Source organism: Alligator sinensis, unplaced genomic scaffold, assembly GCF_000455745.1.
Source record: "Alligator sinensis unplaced genomic scaffold, ASM45574v1 scaffold506_1, whole genome shotgun sequence".
NCBI classification, from domain to species: domain Eukaryota; kingdom Metazoa; phylum Chordata; order Crocodylia; family Alligatoridae; genus Alligator; species Alligator sinensis.
The window spans coordinates 722,131-745,974 of NW_005842215.1; the positions used below are offsets into that span (position 1 = coordinate 722,131).

At 41.9% G+C, this 23,844-nt stretch overlaps 1 protein-coding gene across 1 annotated transcript in view; it reads right to left on the bottom strand.

The window, feature by feature from the left end:
- The window catches only part of MYRFL (myelin regulatory factor like), a 71,858-nt gene that overhangs the window by 18,894 nt on the left and 29,120 nt on the right, over positions 1 to 23,844 (bottom strand). The window contains exons 10-19 of the mRNA XM_025208013.1: positions 22,716 to 22,806; positions 18,514 to 18,714; positions 18,037 to 18,145; positions 15,142 to 15,251; positions 4,759 to 4,922; positions 4,048 to 4,111; positions 1,961 to 2,046; positions 1,223 to 1,303; positions 1,093 to 1,139; positions 838 to 981 (exon numbers count right to left, since the gene is read on the bottom strand). Coding sequence (XP_025063798.1) covers positions 838 to 981; positions 1,093 to 1,139; positions 1,223 to 1,303; positions 1,961 to 2,046; positions 4,048 to 4,111; positions 4,759 to 4,922; positions 15,142 to 15,251; positions 18,037 to 18,145; positions 18,514 to 18,714; positions 22,716 to 22,806 — 1,097 coding nt within the window. The remainder of the gene's footprint in view (positions 1 to 837; positions 982 to 1,092; positions 1,140 to 1,222; positions 1,304 to 1,960; positions 2,047 to 4,047; positions 4,112 to 4,758; positions 4,923 to 15,141; positions 15,252 to 18,036; positions 18,146 to 18,513; positions 18,715 to 22,715; positions 22,807 to 23,844) is intronic.

The window sequence follows — 23,844 nt, forward strand, 5'->3', positions numbered from 1 at the left end:
TGCCCCAAAGTTTGGTGTCATCGGCGAACTTGGCCAGTCCGCTTCTGACTCCAGTGTCCACATCATTAATGAAGATGTTGAACAGTATGGGTCCAAGGACAGAGCCTTGGGGGACCCCACTGGTCACAGGACACCATGATGAGTGTCTTGTTTTAATATTTGTTATAGTAATATTTGTAACTTATTATTTGTTACCTCACCCTCCACCAAAACCAGTCATAGAATCATAGAAAATTAGGGTTAGAAGAGACCTCAGGAGGTCATCTAGTCCAACCCCTGCTCAAGCAGGACCATCTCCAACTAGATCATCCCACACAAGGCTTTGTCAAGTCGGATCTTAAAAACCTCCAAGATGGAGATTCCACAACCTCTCAGGGCAACCTGCTCCAGTGCTTTTACTACCCTGCTAGTGAAAAAGTTTTTCCTAATATCTAATTTAAATTTCCCAGGAAGAATTGGAAGTCCTCACACAGTCAATTCATTGCTCATTGTAACTGAGGGTTAAGATATTAGCTGCTCTCATCTTCACTTTATATCATTAAATCACGACTAGTCAGTGAGAAGCATGGATCTTTCTTATTATGATGTGAAAACACAGTGGCCAGAGTCTTTAAGATATATGAGTACTTAAAGATGCAAGTCAATACCTAATGGGATTTTCAAAACCATACCAATTTGCAGTGGGTGCTAGGCACCTCAGCTCTTTTGAAGGCATCAGTTGGTACTTGTATGCCTCTTTAGACACCTAAATATCTTGAAAAAAATTGTCTTCAAATCTTTATTCTTAATAAAAAAATGAAACCAGAGTCTCAGTAACAAGTTTTTGGTTCTACTTACTTTTCTGGTAACTTAGAACTTTTCTTTTTGTTTGATGAATTGGACAGCAATATATATTGTCACAAGGCAAGATATCACAGAAATTCACTTCAGGGATCACACCAACAGGTGGTATGCTTGGAGAAATTGTGCTCCCATGAAGTGCTGCAAAAGAACAACAAACTAATTGGTGATGCTGTTTGTTTCTTGACTTTTTTGCAGCAGCACTGCAATTGCAGGCATATCAACCATTTATTGGAAGCATAAATATAGTACCTGCCATAGTGGTGGAGGGAGGCAGGATGACAGAAGTTGTAACATTGCTGTAAGAGAAAAAATATTTCATTAAAAAAAATGAATACAGGCATTCTCTACTGAAATAAGCAATAATAATATTACTACTTGCCTGAAAATGGGGCTTGGCCTTCCCTTGGTTTTGCCTTGGTCTTGTATGCTAAGTGCATAAATGGTGGATATTGTCAAAACACTGTAAAAAAAAAAATTCCATAGATTGATACCTCTCATCTCATGAACTCTATTACAAACATAATCTTAACTTCAAGGGCGACCTGATTCAGGAACCACTAAAGTCAATGCAAAGATTCCCATTAAGATTAATGGTGTGATCTAGGACCCATTAACACAAGAACCCACAATTTTGATCTTTTCCTTTCTGAGGAATGGTTGAAGTAATGTATTTAAAAAAAAAAAAGAGTCTCTCCGATGTAGCAGAGACAGGACTATTGTAAATTCCGTAGGAAACATGCTTAATTTTCCCCTTTAAAATTACTGCAGCAATAACGCGAAATATTGCAGTAAGTAAAAGTATTATAAAATGTGTTGTTCTGAACAGGGATGGCTGTTGTCCCTGTTTTGCATGAATGCTTCATGATTATAGAAGTATTCTGACAGTGCTGCATTTATAGCATACAGGTATTCATGTTATTAATTTGGGAATATTCTATGCTCTGAATAATAAGAATGAAGAGAAAAAGCTACATTCATTTTTGCAGCAATTCCTTCAAGGAGTTCCAAATTCTAATTTAAAGTGCTTCTTCCAAACCAAAGCTAACTTTGAGAATCTAATTTTTTAAAACACGAGTAGAAAGAATAAACAATCAATTTGTTGAGATATTTTTCCTACCATAGTGCCATAATAACCACCAAAGCTATTACAGTCATCTGGAAAATCCTTTTGGAGCATGAATCTCTCTTGCCAGAAATGCAAACCTAGAAAAAGTTTTTAGTAGACATAAAATAGTCTGTAACATGTAGCTGCCTACTAGATGGCTAATAAATTGCTAATAAAGCTAATTTTGTCTAAAAATGCTGATATACTTCTCTTGACAGCAGGGTAGCAGAAATACTATACAATATGTGAGCTCAGGAAAATGGAAGAATAGGAAAAGAAAGCAGGCAAAAAAAAACATGGAACTGATATTGTTCATGGAAAAAGCTACTTTTTTACTCATCTCCCCAGTGTGGAAGTAAATTTAAGTCAAATAAAGAAATTAATTGGCAATGCCAACATCTAGATATGAGGGACCTCTAGTATGCATTCTGATCCAGGTAAACAATCTGATGAACATCAGCATTTCAAGCAAGGAAAAAGAAGCGTTTCAAAACATGATCTTTATTGGATAAATAGTATATGTTTTGTCCCGTCAGCCAGAGCTGCACATTGGCACCAGTGATAACAGAAGACAGAAGTACAAAGTGTGCAGGGACAGATTCAGAGGGGTGCAGTGCAAGGCTGGATTAACCTTTTAGTGGGCCCTAGGCAAAAAAACTTGTGGGCCCTGGGTCAGTTGAGTCCCCCCTCCCCACCTCAGCGCTCCTACCTGTGGGGAGCAAGGCTTGGAGCTGCTGTTAGGAAGCAGCCACTGCAGTGGCAAAGCCAGTGGAGTGGAGAAGGGAGGCAGACAGGGCCATTTTTGCCACTGCTACGGAGAGAAGGACCAGGGCTCCCTGCAGCTCAGGTCCCTAGGCATGTGCCTAGTTTGCCTATGCATTAATCCAGCCCCGGCATAGTGGTGTGGCTGTATCCCCCTTTCTGACCACACAGCAGGAGTAGCAACTGGGGACTTTATCCCTGAAGAAGGTAAGAACCCCCTTCCAACTCTTCCCTTTCATGCTTAGGAGGCACGTCATTTACCCTCCCCCCCTCTGCTCCCTCCCAGCCCTCACCTGCCGCTTCTACTGTCCCAGGGGCAAGAGAAGCTCTTTTCCTACTCCACATGGGCTACACAGGAGTGGGGGTCAGCCTGGGGCAGCAGCAGTGGCAGGTGGGTTCTCCCTCACTGCACGGTTCCCCCTGGGTGCTCCCTACCAGCACAGGAGCAGGCCTGGGGAGGAAAAACCTCCCTGTCCACCACCAACATAACTGCCACTGTCCCTGGCTAAGCCCAGGTCCTGTGCCACCTGGCTGAATGGCTCTGGAGAGCCCCTCACCCCCAGACCAGTGGCAGCAGCAGATGAAGGAATAGGGGAAGAGGAGGTGAGAAGTCATACCTGCTTTGGGGACTTAAAAAGTCCCCAGTTGCTCCTCTCATGATGCAGTCAGCCTACCCCAGTTGGAGGGGTAGGGAATGAGTCTGGGAGGGGGTGTTCAGCCACCCCCTCAATACCAGTTGCTGCTCCTGCACCCTGCTTTTCAAAGTTCTGGATCTGCTTCTAAAAGGGTGAGCAGCCTGAAGGGCAGGAGATATTGTACTGAAGTAACTCAACGCATATCTTCTGACTTTGTCAGTCTCTTGCAATGAGACTGTATCAGAATGCAGGGAACACAACTATTACAAACTAAGCCCTATGGCTGTATCTTTCACATGCTTTCCAAACTCCACAACCTCTCCCATCACAAAGCTTGGAACTATTTCTGATTTCCAAGGAATAAACATTTTTCCCCCAAAATCAGTAATGCTTGTATTAGAATCATACATACGCTCTCTTTGATTGTTCTTTTCCTTTGCTGCAGCAGCTGATTATTATGCAACACTAAATAACCTTAGTTAAGGAATTCTGATTGCCTCTACTTCTGTTTTAGAGATATTAATATAATTTTCAATGCAACTAAAAATAGATTTTAACAGGGTATAATATATGCCTATAAAAAGCCCTTTAGCATATTGAAATTATTTCCTCTAAATATTAAAAGTGTTTGTGCTTAAACCTTACCAAAAAAAACCCTCTTTCACTCTTTCTGCCTCTCTCCACACATTTAATTTTACTCACCTTGCTGGGTTTTATAGAAACTGATTTTCTTGAGGGTAGAAGACTAGCAGGTCGACTGAATTTGCTGTAATGTACAAAAACTCATTACCATTCAAATACTTCAGCAAGTAATAAATGGAAAAGGGATGTTTTTCAAGATGGATTTTAATGTCACTTGCTTTTGTGATGGTAACATTTAAAAAGAAAAAAAAATTAAAAGGGCTGTTAGATTCATTTTCAAGAACAAAAGCCTCTAGTTAACTTGCTCAGGTGAATACTATTAAATGCTAAATTTAATTTAAAAGAAAACCTTAAAAAAAGAGAGATTTAGAAATATGAAATGCACATCATTTTCTCATCGAAATAGTAATGAACTTTTGCTTCATAAACGAGGCTTTTGTGAAGTTCTCTAAACAGCAATTTCCAAGTTATGAGGCTATAACAAGAGCTATTCTTGTATCATGTTCTTAGAATACAGAACTCCCAGAAGCAATCACTACTGAGCTACCATTTCAAATATGGAGATATTACTTTTAAGTGACTTAAGAAATGAGAAAGCTTGCATGTACTGCACATGACCTGAATTATAAAAACTGGAAGAAAGCACACCTAGAATTGAACTGGAGTCCACTGTCAGACTAAAATAGCTTTAACTTGTACCAGACCAAGGATGCATTATCAAATCCCTTAACAGAACCATGAGAAAATACCCTGGAGCTGATATGAGGATACCTGACCATGCTCTTTTCACTGACTGTTGACTTTAAACTGCTTATCCGTTTCAGCTTGGCCAGTTTTCTATTCCACAGTTCCAATTCTTCTATCCTGATTTCAAGGTTGTTAGTTAGTTTACAAAGCTGCTTAACTGCACCAACGTTCTCCATAAAGATCTGATCCTGAAGATCAAACATAAAAACAAGAGAGGTACACACAGTGCATTAATCAATGGGATTTGACATCCCCTTACAGATATGTTTAGAGCCCACCCATCCAAAGAGGACTGAAGTATTTAAGATGCAAACAAGTTAATACAACATAAAAACGCAAGGCCTCTTGGGGACTATAAAATCATCTTGCTAGATTGCTAACTTGAGTTGTAAAAGTGCTTATGTTCAATTTGCAGTAAATTGGAAATGAGCTCTTGAATAAGCAAGTGAATGAACTGAAGGACTGTGTAGGCTAGGGGTGTCAAAGATGGGCAGGCTGGATCCAGCCCTCAGAGCTGGATCTGGCCTGCAGATTTTTACTCTGACTGTGGCTGTGATGGGGGACCTTCCCATGGCAACAGCCAAGTGCCTGGGCAAGACTCACAGTGCTGGAGCCTCAGCAACACTGCAGTGTATTCCCATGGAAGCAGCAAAGTGCCTGTGATGCCAGAATTTTTCCCATGGTGCTGCTGGGGCTCCAGCACGGAGATGCTCTACCAGGCACTTGGTGCAGCAGTGGGAAGAAGCCACAGTGCTGCTGGGGCTCCAGTGCTATAGATCTCACTTGGGCATTTGATTGCAGTGGTGCTGGAGCCCCAGCAGCACTGTAGGAAGAAGCCTGGCACCATGGCTTATTCCTGTAGAGGCAGCCACGTGCTTGGGATGCTGGACCTCTTCCTGACCGGTCCCAGACCATCTGGAATGAGCATTGTATGTGTTGAACTTGGCATGGTGGGTTGGCTGTGGGCCTAATCCAGTCTGTGGGGTCCACCCTGCACCATTCATCTAGCCTGTGGACCACTACTACCTTGGTCTGTGGGCACCCATGAGTTTGATACCCCTGTTGCAGGTCATAGTCAAAGATTTGTATTGAATAACACTGGGCTGAATTAGAAAAATTAAAAAGCGCAAGGGTAGACATCCACACTTGGATTTATGCTATTTTAGCTGCACCCTGGCTCCAGAAACTGCTAGCAAAAACCATATTCTGTTGCATAAGAGGAGGGTGGGCAAGCTGCTCCATTATGTGTTGTTGCTATGTACTGAACATGAATTCCCCTGGTCTCCAAGGCTAAGGACAGAAGTTACACGTCATCAGAAACTGGTTTAAACTTGTAACGGAGCAGAAGCTCAGTGCACATAAGCCAGTTTCAAAATGGCTGAAACTTGTTTAAAATAAACCTGGTTGAATATAGTATCAGATTTAACTGATTTGGATCAAACCAGTTTATGAAACTTCTGCCCCAGACCCCTTCCTGGTTCAAGTTAAATCAGTCCCCAGCATCCCAGCATGCTTTGCAGCCCTGGGCTAGGCTGTGCTGTCTGCTCCAGCAGAGAAGGGTTAGGGGCAGAGTGGGGGGAGGTAGAGACTGTTCCCCCCTACCCTCCCAAGGCAAACCCTGGCTGGGGCCAGGGAGGGGTTAAACCTCCTTTCCCCCAAGTACAGAGCTGCCCTACCCTAAACTTACTGCTGGCTGTGACTATGGACTACAAATCCCAGATGCACCTGGAAGCAGGAAGAGGAAGTAATGAGCAACCCTTTAGAGTCTTCCTGCTGTGATTCTGGACTGCAAATCCCAGAGGCCTCAGGGGCAGCAAGAAGAGGAAGCAAGTATAGTCCATGCTGGCTACGTGCCAGAGAGCCATGCTCTAGCACCCCCTGACTCCTGGCCTGAGTCACTGCAGGCATGTAACTGCAAAAAATAAATGTCTGTTCACTTGTTAGCATAAACAATGCATGCTCCTGGTGGCTGGAGGGGCATGGCAGCAGTGGGAGCATGGTGGCAGCAGCAGGAGGGTGGCGGCAGTAACTGGGGAGCTCCCACAGATGCCACCAGTGCTGTGTGGGGGGGAGGGAGGGGTGGTGAGCGCTGACCAGGGGCAAGCAGGAGGGGGATGGCGAGTGGCAACTGCTCGCAGGCAATACCGACAATGTCAATGGCGCCTTTTTGTTGGGGGTGCACTGCCACGCTCAGGGGGTGCATGTGCACCCCCTCTGCATTGCCGGTGCTTATTAGTCAGTTTAATCTCTGCAGTTTAGAGTAACCTGCAAAGACTAAATCGATTCAGCCTTGGGTTTTTTGACCATCTGTACTTAGCCAGGGAGCAGGTCTATATCACTTTCACAGTGTTCCTCCAAGCACTGCCAGGCAGTGTGCACCAACAACCAGCTTCTGCTCTACGTGGCCAAAACCTGTGCAGTCTTCCTCGGGGTGTCTTCTACTGCCACTCTCAAGCACGCTTAGGCAGAGTTCTCAAGGACAGTGGCAGGAGACATCCTCAGAGCAGCTTCACTGCATCACATCCATACTCTGGCATGTGCAGAGCAAGAGTAAGCAGGCAAGGTTATACTTTGTGGTGGTGGTCTTGGAAGCACCATGAAAATAATACAGACATGACCTCAGAGACAGGGAGAACAAGCGAGCACAATCACTGGACAAATGGATTGTTCACATTTCATCATGGATGGGACTAGGAAAGTATTTAATTATGATGGTCCCAATGGCTCCATATAGACTCTACAATCATCATCTTCCATGATCTTTCTGCATTCTGGCTGACTTGTTATTCAACCCATAACGGAAACTCCCTTTTATTTTTTCAGTACAAATTTCACCCAGTACCAGTAATCAACTTTCCCCTTGACTCCCTCTCACTCTTTATGCTACCAAACCTACAATTGGGCAGGTTGCCAACATTCTCCCAGGTATCACCCACCTACACATATCCATTTCTAAACTGAAATTGCCATAGGCCCATGCCAATAGCATGATGAAAGCATGGGGATTTTGTTGTTTTTTTAACCATCTTAGAACTGCTTTCCCACGCTAGGCATAATTGGAATGAAGCAATTATTGTGGTAAATGTTGCTGGACTGCTGGAGGTATAATCAAGTTATGCAGAAACAAGTGCATAGCTTCACTTTTTAAAGCTTCATTTCATTATAAATAGGGTTGGGAACTGGTCAATTGACCAGTCAAATATTTTCAATGGACTGGTCAATTGACTGCATATTTTTTGACCAGTCAAAGATTATAGCTATTTTAGGGGAAAAAATACATTTTTTGTAGTTTTCATGACAGAACTATGATTTTTTAAATTGTTTTTTGACACATTTCTTAATGGAAAAATTGTACTGTGTATTATTTGAACCTAATGGCAATTTAAAAATTTTTTTTACTGGTATTTGACTGGTCAACTGACCAAATTTTGTTTGTCCACTCAAATACCCAGCCCTAATTATAAATATCAAGTGCATTTAAAAAAGTGATGACTGCATTCTACAGAACTGTACATTGTTTAGCATAAAGAAAACCAGAGCAAGGCAACAGGTGGTAAGTTGTGAAATGGACCACTTCTAGGAGACCTACAGTATGTTGACTGACAAGTGACTTCAAAATAGCCTCATGTGCTTAGAACTGTGAAATCAATTATACGGTCACTTGTCCACATATCAATGATATGAAGCTATTGTCCTTTCTATTCTCCTCAAATCATGCATGAATCTTTCCTAGGTAGCTTGAAGCAACCAAGAAAATGACTCACCTAGCAAAATGAAAAAGTGTTTTCTGTGGAAGAAAGGGCAGATTAGGATTAGTGACTCGCTGAAGAGAAGGAAGGTACTGAATACAAACTGGACTAACTGCTTTTCCTATCCTATGAAATTCGTCTCTCAACAATTAATGTATAAATAATTAAATATCAATAGGAGATGACTTTCACTAGAGTCTTTCACATCCCAGGTGAGTGGCTAATCTGATTAGGGAAACAGAAACCCTCATCCCAAATTAGCTAATACCCAGTGGTCTGGGTTGTGTGTAGGACATCAAAGTCCCTGCCCTAATTAATATCTAATTATTTGTATCAAATGAACAGTTCCAACAGAAGCAATTGAAAGAAATCCATGCCAAACTAGCCAATAGTTGACCACCATGGCACTCACCTGAGCCAAGTTTCCTGTCTCTGCTCTGCATGGTTTAGACCAATCAGCAACTTGAAGTTCAGTCACCCATATTACAGACAAGTGCTCTAATTATTGGCTGTTTTGGGGAGGGCTGCTTTCTGTATGTAGACCAGATTCCCCTGAAAAACCCCAAAACTCTAAATTCAACACATCTTCAGAACGGTAGACTTCTGTCTTCCAATGAATTTACTGAAAACAGTACAAAATACATGTCTACAAGAGGCCCAAACGTCTGCCAAAAGAGGTACAGGTCATGGTTACTGGTCAGTTAGTCAGTGTGTGTATAATTGCTGAGCCATGTAATAGTGTCCTCAGTGGCCATGTACAGTTCCTGTAGACTACCACTGAATTTAGTCAGCAGGCAGTCATTGACAATATGCGACATGGTGTGTGTTTTACCACAGCTATAGTCTGGATTGTCGTGAAGACCCCACTGGTGGAGGTTGGCTGCAGGTAGACTTTGCCCTGTCTGGAACCTATTCAGCAAGGCCCACTGACAGCATGGCAGGTTAAAGCCAGGTGGGAAGACTGTAGAATCTATGGTAAGGAACTTGTTCGGTGGTAATGTTGACCTCCATACCTCATACCAGAGGGTCTCCGCTGTGCAGTCTGGGTGCAGCAGTTTGGACTACAGTGGGTGTTGTGATGATAGACATGCAGCAAGTGGATTTAAGAGATAGTCGGGCAGGCTTGGATTGGCATAGATCTTCTCCAGTAGCTTGCTTGTTGCAACTTCCTATTGGATATAAGGGGGAACAATGTTGCCCAGGACTGGGAGCCATGGCCAAGGGGTCAATCAAAGAGTTCCCAAAATGATGCACATCATTGAATGTAGCTGCACATCAACAAATTTGGTGTGTGATGACCAGTTCCAGACTGGTGTGCAGTACTCTGCCATCGAGTACAAGATAGCAAGAACTGACATCCTTAGGGTTGAGGCTCTTGCACCCCATGATGACCCAAGCCAGCTTGTTAAGGAGACTGCTGAGCAGCTTAACTTTCATGGCTGTTTTTTTCAAGCATTCACTGTAGCTCAATGTCCAGCCTAGCATCATGCCCAAGTAGATGGGTTGTGCTTCCTGCCTCAGCCTTGGACCATTCAGGTAGGTGTTCAGCTCCCGGGCAGAATTGGCATAGGGTAGGTGGAAAATTCTGGAAATTATCTTACTGATGCTTGGCTGGAGGTGCCAAGTCTTGCAATAGTTGGTTAGGTTTGTGACACCACTGTTCAGAGTGTGTTCTAGCATAAAGAAAATCTGAGCTTGGAATCTACAGCAGATATCATCAGCATCAATGAATTTCTATGACTGGGTTTGTGGCAGGTCACTGATATAGAGGTTGTACAAGGTCAGAGCAAGGACAAATCCCTGAGGTAGTCCGTTGGTCTATCTTCTCCAAGTGCTCGTCTTCTCACCCATGTTCACCCTGAACCATCTCTTGCAAAGGAGCAGTTTGACAATGTCAGTCACTCATGCTGGTAGGACCCTTGCTATTTTTACAAGCAGACCAGTGTGCCAAACAGCATTGTATACTGCTGTGTGGTCAAGGAAAAAGTGCCTGTCTTGAGCTTCCTTTTAAAACTGTTTTCAGTGAATGTTCCTAGTGCAAGTACTCGGTCATACAGACTTTGACCAGACACACTGGACCAGAACCTATCCAGAGCCCTTCACAGTTCTTGAACTTAATAAGGTTTTGAACAGCATCAAGTCTGACACTGCCCCAGGCTATGACAACATCTCCCCTGAGTTCCTGAAGCATCTTGGCCCATTTGCTCATTCTTGGTTGGTTCAATTTTTCACAAGGGTAATACGCAAAGGAAAGCTGCCAAAGATCTGGCGTGTGTCAAAAGTCATTGACCTCCCAAAACCGGGATAAGATCTAATCAATGTGTCAAGCTACTGCCTGATAATCACTGCTGTCTGTTTTCAAGTCCTGGAGCACTTGATTCTACAGTGCATACTCCAATGGCTACTGGTGAGGTATCCTTACTATTTTTACTTGAACAAACATTGAAAAGGTCTGAATCATTCCTTAAGCCATAGTTGTAGCCTGGGAAAAGAGGGAGAGGACAGGCAGTCTAGAAGAAGTGTATGTACCTAAGTGGGAAATCCTAGGTCCAGAGTGCAGTAAATAAACCATGGGGATATAAGAGGGGATGTAAGAAATCAGAAGGAATTTTGGAATGGGAGAGGGTAATGCAACAGAAATTAGAAGAGGGCAGAATAAGAAAAGTAAGCCCAAGAACAGCGTTATGGGTGTCAGATGAAAGGAAGAACAAAATTTATTGGAGATGTCATGGAGGTAAAGTGAGTGAGGAGGAAAACAACCAAGAAAGGATGAAGGCCAGAGGGGTCTAGCGGAGGGAAGGGGGAACTAGGGAAAAGGAACACACAGAGGGGAAAAACTGAAACAAAATACTTTCAAACTCAGAAGAAATTTGCAGGGAGAGTTAGAGAATATGGGAGACCCATCAGAGGGACAATTACAGAGCAATACCAGAGGGGAGAGAGAGAGAGGGAGAGAAATGTAGAGATGCAGAGGGGAAGGCATTAGGGAGTCAGCAACAGTTGAAGGAGGTTGACCCAATGAGGATAAAATCACATCTTCATTTTATACTGTAATATAAAATACCCTATCAAAATTTCAGGATGGACTTGCTACTTAGTTGAGGAATAAAGGTAACCCACTACCAAAGAATGGAGGACACGAAGCACCTTTTTTCCCGCTCGAAAAAGAAAGCAATTTTGTTTCAGACCATTTGTTTTTTTCCAATAAAACATTTAGATTTTCCACAAAAAACTGGTCATGTTCCCCAAGATACTTTCAACAGAAAGCAGCCATGATTTCACTTAGTCAAAAATACAGTTTCCCAAAGTTGTTTCACCAAATAATTTTCAGTCTTCCCTAAACCAGATTGCTAAGGGGCTAGGAAGTCAGAGGTGGATCCAAGTGAAACTCCCTTGAATAAGAGATCTTTATGAAGTTGTAGCCACTTTGTAAGCGCCTTTCTTACATCAGAAAATGTCTATTCAGCAATAAATGCTTTTGAAGTCACTGAGTTCAAAATATGGCTTTTGAACAAGTACCTAGAAATCACTTGCTCATAAATAGTTATCATTTTCAACAGCTTGAGCAACTCCATTACTAATTCCTTTCAATGGTAGGTATAACTTCCACCCCTTCCCCAGTTTAAACAGTAGGCATGAAAGGCATGGGTTCATTTTCACCATTGAGCAAGATGGAACTCCATCACTGTGGAAAGGTAATATTCATCCCCTCCCTTGCCCAGCAGCAGCCGCCAAACTTGTTCAGATGGAATCTTATTCTGCCAATTAAATGGCAAATGGAATGGAATAGTGGAAAATACTCTAATCTGTTATTGAATCACGAATGATTTATTGATTGAGTGGCCTGAATTTGCCAGCTTATTCACCATGTGGAAGATTTTCCCTGGCCTGAAATTCACGAGCACAACATACCAAACAGCCTGTTTGCAAGTTTATCATGTAAAATGTTTTCTTAATTTCATCATTTTCTTATTTCTTAATAAAATATGATTATGTACAGGAGGATATGGACTATTCCATATTAGTGAAAGATCTTTCATTTGATGGCTTTCAATAGAATACAGAAAAAGCAGTTGAAAATATAATTACAATCAATATGGAATAAAGCAAAAACCCACCAGTCATTGTAACTGGCATAACTGCATAACCTTTCTCATCCCATTTCCAATTTCATATTACTTTGGTCGAGTTTTCCAATCAAGTTTTGTTGAAATTCTAGCCTTATGAAAATCAAAACCATATTCTTTATTTATGATCCCATAAACACTTGCCACAAAATGAGACCGAGAGTATTATCTGCTTTTATGATACTGGCCTACTGGCAGAAGGAAAAGATAAGATGATCAGCTGAATTTTAAGAGCGACTGTTCAGCGACCTATCAAGATACAACTTTTCTCTTATTGCTGCACTTGAAAAAGACAATAAATAAGGAAAAATTGTAGTGCAAACAAAGGCATAATCTTCATTGTCAGAGCTTGTGAATGACTCTGTGTACCACAGACATTTCATATGGCATGATTTTTAAATGATAAGGGTCTAAGATAGATATTTGATATAGAACCCTCAGAATTATCTTTTTGTAGCTTATGTAAAGTAGTTATACAAAGAATAGAATAAGAAATCTGTTATTTGTGAGGTTAAGTGTACAAATATGCAATTCCTCTCTGTAGTGTTAAATTAATTTAACTACTGAGATTCAAAAGAAAAACTTTCTGCAGTTATACTACTACAGCTACAGCAGCCAGCCTTAAGAAACCTCTATCCATATTATATTTGGCAACACTTCATTTTAAGTATCTATGTATTTTAAGCTTTGCTAAAATACTACTATCATGATTTCAGTAGGGATATCTTTACCCATTAGTCAATATAGTATATACCTGAACAGGGAATTCATTTTTTCCTCCCTCATTAACCTTTAAAGCATTGCAATTTGCATGCACAAATAAACAGTTTTGCTCTTTGAAATGTCTTGGATAGTTTTACACCTTTATAGCTGGAGCCCCAGTTATTAAGTCCCAGTGCTGAAACTTCCCTCTCTTCACTGACGAAGATATGCCTGACTAGCAATAATAGTCTAGGCCCCCCACTGTGTTTGTCCCAGGGCCTTCAGAAATAAATGACTTGGCATTAGCAGACACAACAGAAAATAACTTTAGATTCACAAATGAAAGCATTTTCAGCACATTCACGCATCTCAAACCCCACCTCCTATCTTAAAATGAGTTTCATATGGGTAGATCCTTGTGCCCATGTAGAATCCAACTGACCAAAGTGAAGCTTTGCATCGGCTGCAGGTCAGGACTTAGTGATATATCTACTGTCATGAAGCAAGCCCTGTCTGCTCTACTCTGTACATGACAGTTCCTATAAACGAGACAGTACAATCCAAGTGTCCAGCACTGATTTTAGTTTCAGTCTCAGCTAAGTTAATTGTCACACACACACTTTCATTCTAAGAAAGCCTAGTTGCCTCATTTCTGGGATCTGGTGCAGGAGCAAGAGTGCTGGTCAGTGCTTTATGGTGGCACTACCAGGCATGCCTCAGAAGTGATGCAGACATGCCCTCAATGTCCACAAAAACTGGGGCCTTAATTGAATAGAACCCAATGCTTTTTGAATCAGATACTAGAATTCAATCCTGGAGACCACTACAGCACAGCCAGGCAGCAGTCCCCAAAGTGCATTCACATCCCCACGGCTTCCGGCAGCTTGCATGATTCCAGGACAGCAGCTGTACCACCAGGAGTGATGTGCACCTATGGGAGTCACCTGCCGCTGAAGGGACCATGACCATGAACATCTGGGTGGCATGGGTAGCATTTAAAGGCTGTGGCCCAGGAACTGGGGCCAAGGAAGTTTTCTCTGCCTCAGCTCCTGGCCCTGTGGCCTTTAAATGTCACCTGGAGAGGGAGCAGACAGGCAAAACCACTGCCTGCTCCTCAGACTGGGGACCCAGGTCTGGCAAATAAGTACAGAGTTGACTCATTGTTCAAGAAGGGGAGGAAAGCAGCAGAGAAACACCTTCCCCCCTTTGCCCCGCAACACCTGTTCTTCAAAGCGGTCAATTCCTAGTCTGGGGAAGTTGCCCTGACAGCACAAAAGAAGGAGTTCTGCCTCCGTAGGTATACTCTGAGATGCAGACACATTTGCAGTTTTGTGAGCAAAATTACAGTGTGTAAGACTAAGCCTAATACAAACAGCTATTGAAAAGGATATAAAAGATATATTTCCATGGGATGACTACCTAAGTTGTAGTTTCAGTGTTTATTTTCCTCAAAAAGACTTTAAAATGTTTCAACAATGTTCTGATGGTACAGGTAAAGGGAAAGGAATATTTGTTGGTTACCTCCTAGGCATCTTGGGGGAAAAAAATAGTGTGAAGTTAATTTACTAAATAGCCAGGATTATCACTTTAGCTACTCAAGGCAGAATATGATTCAAGAAGGGACCTTTCTTCCTTCAAAAGAAAAGAGCAAATGCGTTATGAATTTCAAAACCCCTATGTGCAATTTTGGGTTAAAAAAATATTCATGTATAGTGACATTTTTCAAAAATATGTTAAGAGTTGTAAACTTTTATGTAAAATGCCATGTGCACTTATGCATCATAAAAATGGAGTGGCAATAAAAAACAATATACCTGGTAACAACGTACCTTATCAACCATGAGGAAATTCTCTAGTTTTTCACCATTTTCACACGTAATATCTCCAACTTCTCTTACCGCTTGAGGCAAAAGTTCTTTCACTTCCTGGGCTATTATTCCTATTCATAAAAATAAAGTTTAGAGTAAAAAAAAAAAGCAATACCACTTATTCACAGATTCGGATTTGTGTTTTCTGTAATGGGGCCATCCTAGAAATTACAGTTTGAGCTTGGAACTACATTTTCCATTTTGTGGAAAATCCTATCATTTTGTTTTTCTCTCTATTCCAAAATGAAACAGAAACAGTTATGATGAAATGCAATTATCAAAATATAAAATGAAATTATTTTTTAAACTTCTGATTGATTGGAACATTTCATTTTGATAAAGTGAAATTTTTTTTTTGGAATGTAATTGATTTTAATCTTACATTACCCAAATAGAAACAAAACTCTGAAACAGCATGTCAAGACTGTATCAGAAATATCTTACACTGATATTTTTTTCCTGTTCATTCCTATACAAAATTTTAATCTCAGGGTGTGTCTGTTTTTCAGTCACTGTAGCATACAGTATCAACATGCCTGAGCTAGCTTTGGCCTAGTTAGCTCACGTACCACTAGCAGCCTAAGCTCAGAAGCATGGAGCTCAACATTGCACTTAGTGCAGGCAGCAAAAATAAGATTATTTATCTGAAAAACTGGGAAAACATTAATAGTTCTGTTGAGCCCCATGTTGCCATGGCTAGACTGCAACCAGTACCTGAGCTAGTTCATGTGTAGGCTAGTTTGTGTGATGTCTACATTGTACTGCAATTACAGCAGTGGCAGGGAGTTGACAGACCTTAAATGAACACAGGAAACATTTCTCTTTCAACAAAATAGCATTTTCTGATGCAAAAGAAAAATAAAACCAAAACTTTCCAACAAAAATTTTTTGTCCAGCTCTAGTTGCACTTATTTTCATTTTAATCTATACCACAGTGAGCATATCACTGTAAAGAACACTTATCTGGAAGTGCCATCAAATTCTCCCTTTGTGAACAATTTAATAGACAGCTAAGTTAGGAACATAGGATTTGCTATACTGGGTCAGACCAGATGTCACTATCATCCAGCGTCCTGTTTTCACCAACTGCCATAACCAGGATGGGCAAGAGAAAACAGACAGTTACAGAATATTACAGGATAAACAATTCATAATGGAAGTTTCCTCCTGACCTGTTTCAGTCAATGGTTGGTTATTCCCTGAAATGAGCCAGCTTTTCATGCTTTTTTAAAAAATGGTGTTCAAAGTGATTTCCTGCTGTCCATATAGATTTCTAATCTTTCTACACATCCCCAAGCTTGACATATTACTAGTCACTTGTGAATCACATATCACTCACTGCCTCTAAATGATTATACAAATTTTATGCCCTTGTAGTTCATTGCCTATCTTATTGGTTTTGTGCTTTGACAAAAGGTAAAGAAAAGAATCCTCTTATCTCTGTGAGACCTTCTCCTTCACCTTGTTTCACTCTTGCCTTTCAGATTTGGAGGAGGAATTGTCACTTACAGCATCTAAACATTTAGGGTAGTAGTGCAACTAGGGGCACTGGCAGAAATGACATTTGCCACATGAGTGGCCCCTTGAAAGTATTCTACAGCTGTGCTCTGACAGAAAAGCATGGCTGCAGAACACTTTAAAAATAACTGATCACATGACAAATTAACCTTCATTTAATGGGGGTTCAGATGAAGCCACTCCAAAGCACAGCGCCTTCATTAACTTCCATCTGATCAGGGCTGATGCAGCCCAGCTCTATACCTAGTTACTGTCTGCAGGATGGAAGGGGGGAGAAAAAGCTCTGGACTGGGATTTGCCCAGCCTATGCTAGAGAGGGGACAGGTGGATTGGAGCCCTTTGCCAGCAAGCCCCAGCCTAGAGCTCCCTCCCCTGCTTCTTCCCCTTCCCATTCTGCAGACAGCACCAGAGCTGGGAGGGGGGTGGGGCTAGGGGAGAGAGGCTGCAGACACGCATCTTCTCCTGGATCAGCTCCAAAGTAGCACACAATCCCCCACTTCCCTCAACCCAGCAGCAAATGTCTGTTGGGTCAGGTGAGGTCACTAACTCTTGGCACTTCACAGAAAGCTCCATGAGTTACAGTAGGGAATTGCATGTCTGTCAGCACCCTAGGTGTGGACAAGTGGGACACTCACCCCAGGTTTAGAGGGGACACCAGAATGGGAGCCTCCTGGAGACCTGTATTTCTGCTGCCATAGTGGTCAGGGAGCTCATGCTGAGGCAGCAGCAGCCCACACGCAGGGGCATGAAGGAAACAGGCTTTGAGAGGGGGAGGGGGGCACAGGAGTCTTACCCATGCCAGGAACTCTGAAGCAGTCCTCATCTGTACTACTGCTGCTGCCACCACATGTTCTTGCTCTTAAAGCAGCAGGGTATCTGTACACTGGCTGCTGCTTCTGCTGCAAGAACAACTACATGGGGCTATTCTTGCTGTTGGGTTACATACTCTGCAGGGGTGAGGACAATTCTGGTACCCCCACCTAAAGCTGGTGCCCTTCTTGCCACCACAGCAGCTGCAGCAGCCCCGTGAGAGGAGGTATTTTTTAAAAGGGTGAAATACAGAAAATAATGTAGTTAAAACCTTTAAAAAATATATATCACCTTTGAGCTGACACCAAAAATGGAAAAGTTTCAGCAGGTCACACCTGCAAAAACTGAGATGTGCAATCAGATAAATATAAAATTTTTCTACTGTGTTTTTAACACAGAAACACAATAAAAAGGCCTTGTGCCCTAAAGAATAAGAAGGAAGTGACAGGGTATTATTAATCACTATGGTGCCACATACAAATATAAAGGAATTGGGAAGCTAGAACAAAAAGAGGTTTGACTGAATACCTGTTTCACGAGTATTGTTTATTCCCATAGCAGATGCAAATTCAGGCTTGTAGTCGTACTCAACCAGCCTCATTTTTGCTATTCTTCTTAGCTGCTCATTTGTATCAACCTAATTGCACAAATACCAGGCTTCACATGTTGAAACAGTAAGCATTAAAGGCATGTCAAAAGTTTACTTAGCAAAACAAGGTACCTGACATGTCTACTATCAAATAGCTTCCCATCCTTCATTAACCCACTCTCACTGTGTTCTCACTGACATCTTTGGTTCAAAGATGCACATTCATGCCCAAGTTAAAAAATTCTGCCCAGATCAAACTCAATGGTTCTGCAAAGCACAGCAGTGAATTTATTTTCCTTAGGCCAATATTTCAACAATGCCCAGAATAAAAAAACTGCTTCATGTGTGTCAGAATAATAATCCACACATGTACTATGATGCAAATTTAAACGCCCTACATACTCCACAGCACTCACCTCCTGGATATTCTGTTTCGCTCGACTGTCAGATGGATGCATGACTGTCCCCATAACTTTCACATTCCCACAGACAACCAGTGCTTCATCTGGGGCATCTGTGTTAATTCCTACTTGACCATGACAGACTATGGTTTCTGGAACATGTCCTCGCTGCCACAATACATCACTGTCATTCTCAAACTGCCCTGGGTTAGATGCCTGAAAAAAAATATTTACAGTCAAAGATATAGTAGCATGGATGTACTATTGCTTTATCCAATTTACCAAATGAAAATGAAATGCCATACAAATCTTTCACATTGAAATTATGCTACTGAGCTTTTCTGACACATCAAAATGAAAAACAGAATTTAATAACCTCTAACAAAATGAATCCCACAAAACAGTTTGCAGTGCCCAGGAAACTTTGTTCTTGTATTGCATTTTATTATCGTGGTAAGTCAGATGCTCAGCATATAGGTTTGGTAGGAGAGCTCATAATCCTCTCCAAAATGCCAATAAGCTTTCTCCTAGCCTGCTAACAGGTTAAAATTTAGAAGCGAGAACACACAGCAAATTTTAATCTACCTGGTTCAAAAACTATTCCTTGGAACCCTCTGAACATACAGATTTATTTCTTTTTTATGCTTTTTCATTCCTCCCTAGTATTTATTTCCAAAGCTCATGGTGAACAAATCAGAGAGATGGGTCTGGGCTTGAATTCATATATCCTACATTCCCATGACAAACCCTTCAAACAATAAAGCAAGTACATTATTCCTAGAAAGCACAATCTGGACAATGTTTATATTGACCTCCTCCCTATTAGACTTCCTATTATATTATCTACAGTGGCCAATTACCTTTATTATAATTTTCATAAGCAGAGGTGTAACTAGAAAGTTTTGCACCATGGGCAGTGAGAGTGGCATCAGCTGGGGCAGTGGCAGCAGCAGCTGTTGCTGTTCTTGTACCCCCTCTCAGTAGGCATCCAGGGCGGGTGCCCTGCCCACCCACCTCTAGTTACTGTTGATAGTAAGGCTTTTTGGGACAGGTACCATCTTTCTGGTCTACCTGCATATTGTGCCTAGAAAAGTGGAAACCTCATTTCCGAGTAGGGCTCCAAATTTACACCTCAATACTATATAATTGTATCTACTTCCTTTTCCATTTCTCTCTGTTCTTGTTCGTGCCTTTTAGAATATAAGCTCTTTTGGAAAGGAACTCAGCTTTCTTTTATGTCTGAAAGGCACTTAGCACTTTGTGGGTGTTTCCAGAACAAACAAACAAAGAAACAAACAATACAGCATAAATAAGCAGTTTCATGAATCAAATATCTTTACCAGCTTTGAACATCCTATAACTTATTAAGATGCCGCAGGAAGAAAAGCTGAACAAAGATTTTTTTAAGTGATTTTTGGACTAATAAAAACATTGTTCTTTGAAGTGGACAGGAATAAATTTATTTTGTAATAAGAAATGCAACAAATCAAAACTACCAGATGAACTCTACTTTCATTTATCAGCTGAAACAGGCAAATCTCAACAATATCCAAAACACATTTGCTTAGCTTGAGAGACCTGAAAGGTTTAAAAATAGTAGTTCCTGGAGAGGTCACCATCTGTAAAAGCAAATAATTATAACTGGCATGTTAAACCAACTGTCATTTTCACTGTGGGATCCTAAAATAAACAACCCATTCTACAAGATACTATCTCTTGTTTCAACTTACTTGCACGAGATCAGATAAGGCAATCTGGCTCTCAGGCATACAAGAAAAATAGGATAAATCCTAGGGTTTTGTTTGTGTGTTTGTTTTGTATAATTAATTATTTATTAAAATTGAAATATTAACATTGAATTCAGGCATTAACGTACAAGTAAAATATCAACATGCCAAAAAAATCAGCATATTCATAAAGCCTGTGTTTTTGCAAGGCTATGCCATCTGTGAGAGACAGAATTGTGCACATCTTACTGTTTGCCACAATTAGAGCATGATCTGATATGCCTCTTAACCACTACGCAGTATGTAGTTCCTTCATCTTTCACTCTACTGTATTGCAGACCAAAGCATATGCTTTTCCCATATAACACATTCAGGATGATCTACCACATTATAATAAGCAGTGACTTTATATATGATCCTGCCTTCTATTCCAAATATGTCAGACCTGTTGAATATAGCTAATGACCTTTCAGCTATATTGCCACTAGTTAGAGAAGGGGTTGGCAAACTACAGCCTGCAGGCTGGATCCGGCCCATGAAGGGACTCTGTCCAGCCCATGGTGGGCCCCTCGGTCCTGCCGAGCCCAGGCACTCCAGCCCATGGCATATCCACTGCCCTCAGGCATGCAGCAGGACTGGGGAGGCACCATGGCTGGACAGCATTTCCTGGCAGCCCTGATGACAGTGAGGAGATGACAGTCAGGCCCTGCTAGTGCTGGTCTTCAAGCCTGGAGACCAGCACAGGCAGGGCCTGAGCCCGAGGCTGAGCACACAGCCCTGGCCCCAGCCCTGCACGGGGGGTCATGATGAACCCCTGGCCACAATGAGCGGCTGTGGTGGGAAAAAGCAGGACCAGAACCTGCACTGGGGCTGCCCTGTGGCTTCTCCCCACCATTGCCATTGCTGCCTCCAGGTTGTCCCAGGCCCCTGAGCCCAGTGGGGTGTTGGGGAAGCGCCATAGGGCAGTCCTAGCTGCCCATACAGCTCCCTGCCTGCTCACAGCCCCATCCCACATAGGGAGGTTTTGGTGAGATGTTGCACCAGGGGAGAGGGGCTGCTGACCCAGCCCATGACAGTTTTCCAAAACTAGACATAAAATCTTAGTCCAAGAATGAACTAAATGTAAAAATGAACGCGTCTTCCTGAATCTACAAATAAAAAATGGTGACAAAGCCCCAGCTCACAACAGCCCATAAGGCATGCCAGTTTCTATAGCCAAACATCACATGTGGTTGTGATGCATGTAGCAACATGTTCAGCATAAGTCCACAGCACAACTCAAAGTGACACCTTTAGAGCTGTAGCAAGGTGCCTGAACTACTCTTCTACCATATCCCAGTGAATCTGCAAATATACAACTCCAATGCCTCTGCTCCAGCAAATATTAGCAAAGTGAAATGACAGCCAGGGTCAAGGATACTCCCAAGCTTAGCAACCCATCAGTCTAACCTGGGTAAAACGCACCAATCTTCATGCCAGCATACACAAAGCAGTCAAGTCAAGCAGTCTGCCAAGAGAAAGTACTTTTTTTCTAAGCAACATGCAGTTAACTTGTGGACTTCACTGCCACAGAAAGTGGTGGAGACAGATGTAGCCAGGTTCAAAAAAAGAGACTGGATAAATTCATAGGTGACAGATCTATTAATGGCTATTGAACAGAATGGCTGGAGATGACTCCTCTGGCATCTCTAAACCTGACAGATGCCAGGATGGGTAATGAATAAAGGATTAGATATATCCAGTTCAGTGCTCTCCATGCAGAGCATCCACTTCTGCCACTGTCAGAGATAGGATACTACTAGGCTAACTGACCCAGTCTGGCACTTTTTACATACTTGTGTAGCCAGTATCACATATGTTCACCATTAACTCTGCAGCTTTGGTGACCAGCGACCCATTTCCAGCTGGGTAAACTGGGGAAAGCCTTCAGCCCAAGTCCAGAGTAGAATTTGAATCTCAGAGGCTGCAACAAGATACATCACCCACTTTGCCACCACACCCCGCCAAATTATAGTACTGCAGTCAATTTTGTTGCTTCTAATCAAAGTTCTCTGGACAGCAGCAAACCTGCCAAGGGTCAGATCAGTTCCATGGCACTGTTGCTTGAAAGAAAAAAAAGAAAAAGCCTGGCTGCAGTTATTCACTGGAGGAAAGGACTGAAAAATAAAAGTTGAGAGAGAGATTTTGCCTCAGTAATGTTTTATATGAATTTATTGAAATGCATATTACAGCCACCACCAAAAAAAGAACATAGTCAAAGATCTGGGACTTTGACAAATGACTACACACCAAACTAAACTGCACAGAAATGCAGGTAACCAGGAGAGCCAGGTATTTCATAACTATTTTATAGATAATATCATCCTAAAAAAAATGTTACTGCCTATTTTAACTGTATTATAATCATCTCACTTCTACCAAAGTTGAATGTGAATTATTTCCAGCAATTATGAATGTTTTCACACAAAGTTAATGCAAACTTGTACCTACCCTCACAATTATCCTTTCAGAGACTTGTGCAGACAGCAAACAGGACTGGTCCTGAGAGAGAGCATATAGTCCAACCACCAGCATGAAGTATCTAATTTGAAATGTATTTAAATGGTTAAAAGATAAAATAAAATAAACTTTTTACAAGAAGGAAGTACTTTTCTGGAGGAATTCTGCAACATTAAATCTGTAATAGTTCTTGTATTTTAAGTATTACTTATGTTATATTATGGAAAAAAGAGGGAGGCATCTTACTCTGCTTCACTCCCTCTCTATTAAAACTTCATTTAATAAGGCCCATTGAAATCAACAGAAAGACTTCAGAATTGTTAACCCCAAGTATACAAGAATCAGGAGTCATATCCCCAAAGATCATGAAACCAGCAAAGCAGTTAGGTGCATGTCTTTATTTCTCTTCTGGTTTCTGAGGCCTTAGGACATAACACTCAAGTCACATTTTCCAGCATTCTTTTCCAAGAACCCAAACCTACTTGTTTCTATTATAAACACCAGTATTCTCATAATTCTGTGACCCCAGGAGCTAACAGTGCCTATAAACGAGTACAGAGGCTGAACTGATGCACTGCAATTACAGTACTTGGTGCAGACTTGATTAATCGAGTCTGCTGGAGCATGGTGATTACTGCACTCCAGCAGCCTCTTGCATCTTGTGCATCAGTGTCCCTGCACTTAAAAATGGTGGTGGGGCACTTGAGCTAAAGCTCATCGAATGAGCTTTAGTTCAAGCACCCCCACTGGCATTTTTAAGCACAGGGACACTGATACACAAGATGCTGTAGCACTGTAATTAGAGCAGCTCCAAGACCTGCTCTAATTAAGGCGACACCTCCGGTTCCCCTCACTGCAAAGCACATAGACTTCATAGACATTAGGGCTGGAAGGAACCTCGGAAGATCATCGAGTCCAGCCCCCTACCCCAAGGGCAGGAAGTCAGCTGGGGTCATAGGATCCCAGCAAGATAAGCATCCAGTTTGCTTTTGAAGGTGTTCAATGTAGGCGCTTGAACCACCTCCGGTGGCAGGCTGTTCCAGACCTTGGGGGCTCGGACAGTAAAGAAATTCTTCCTTATGTCCAGCCTGAAACGGTCTTGTAGTAGTTTATGACCATT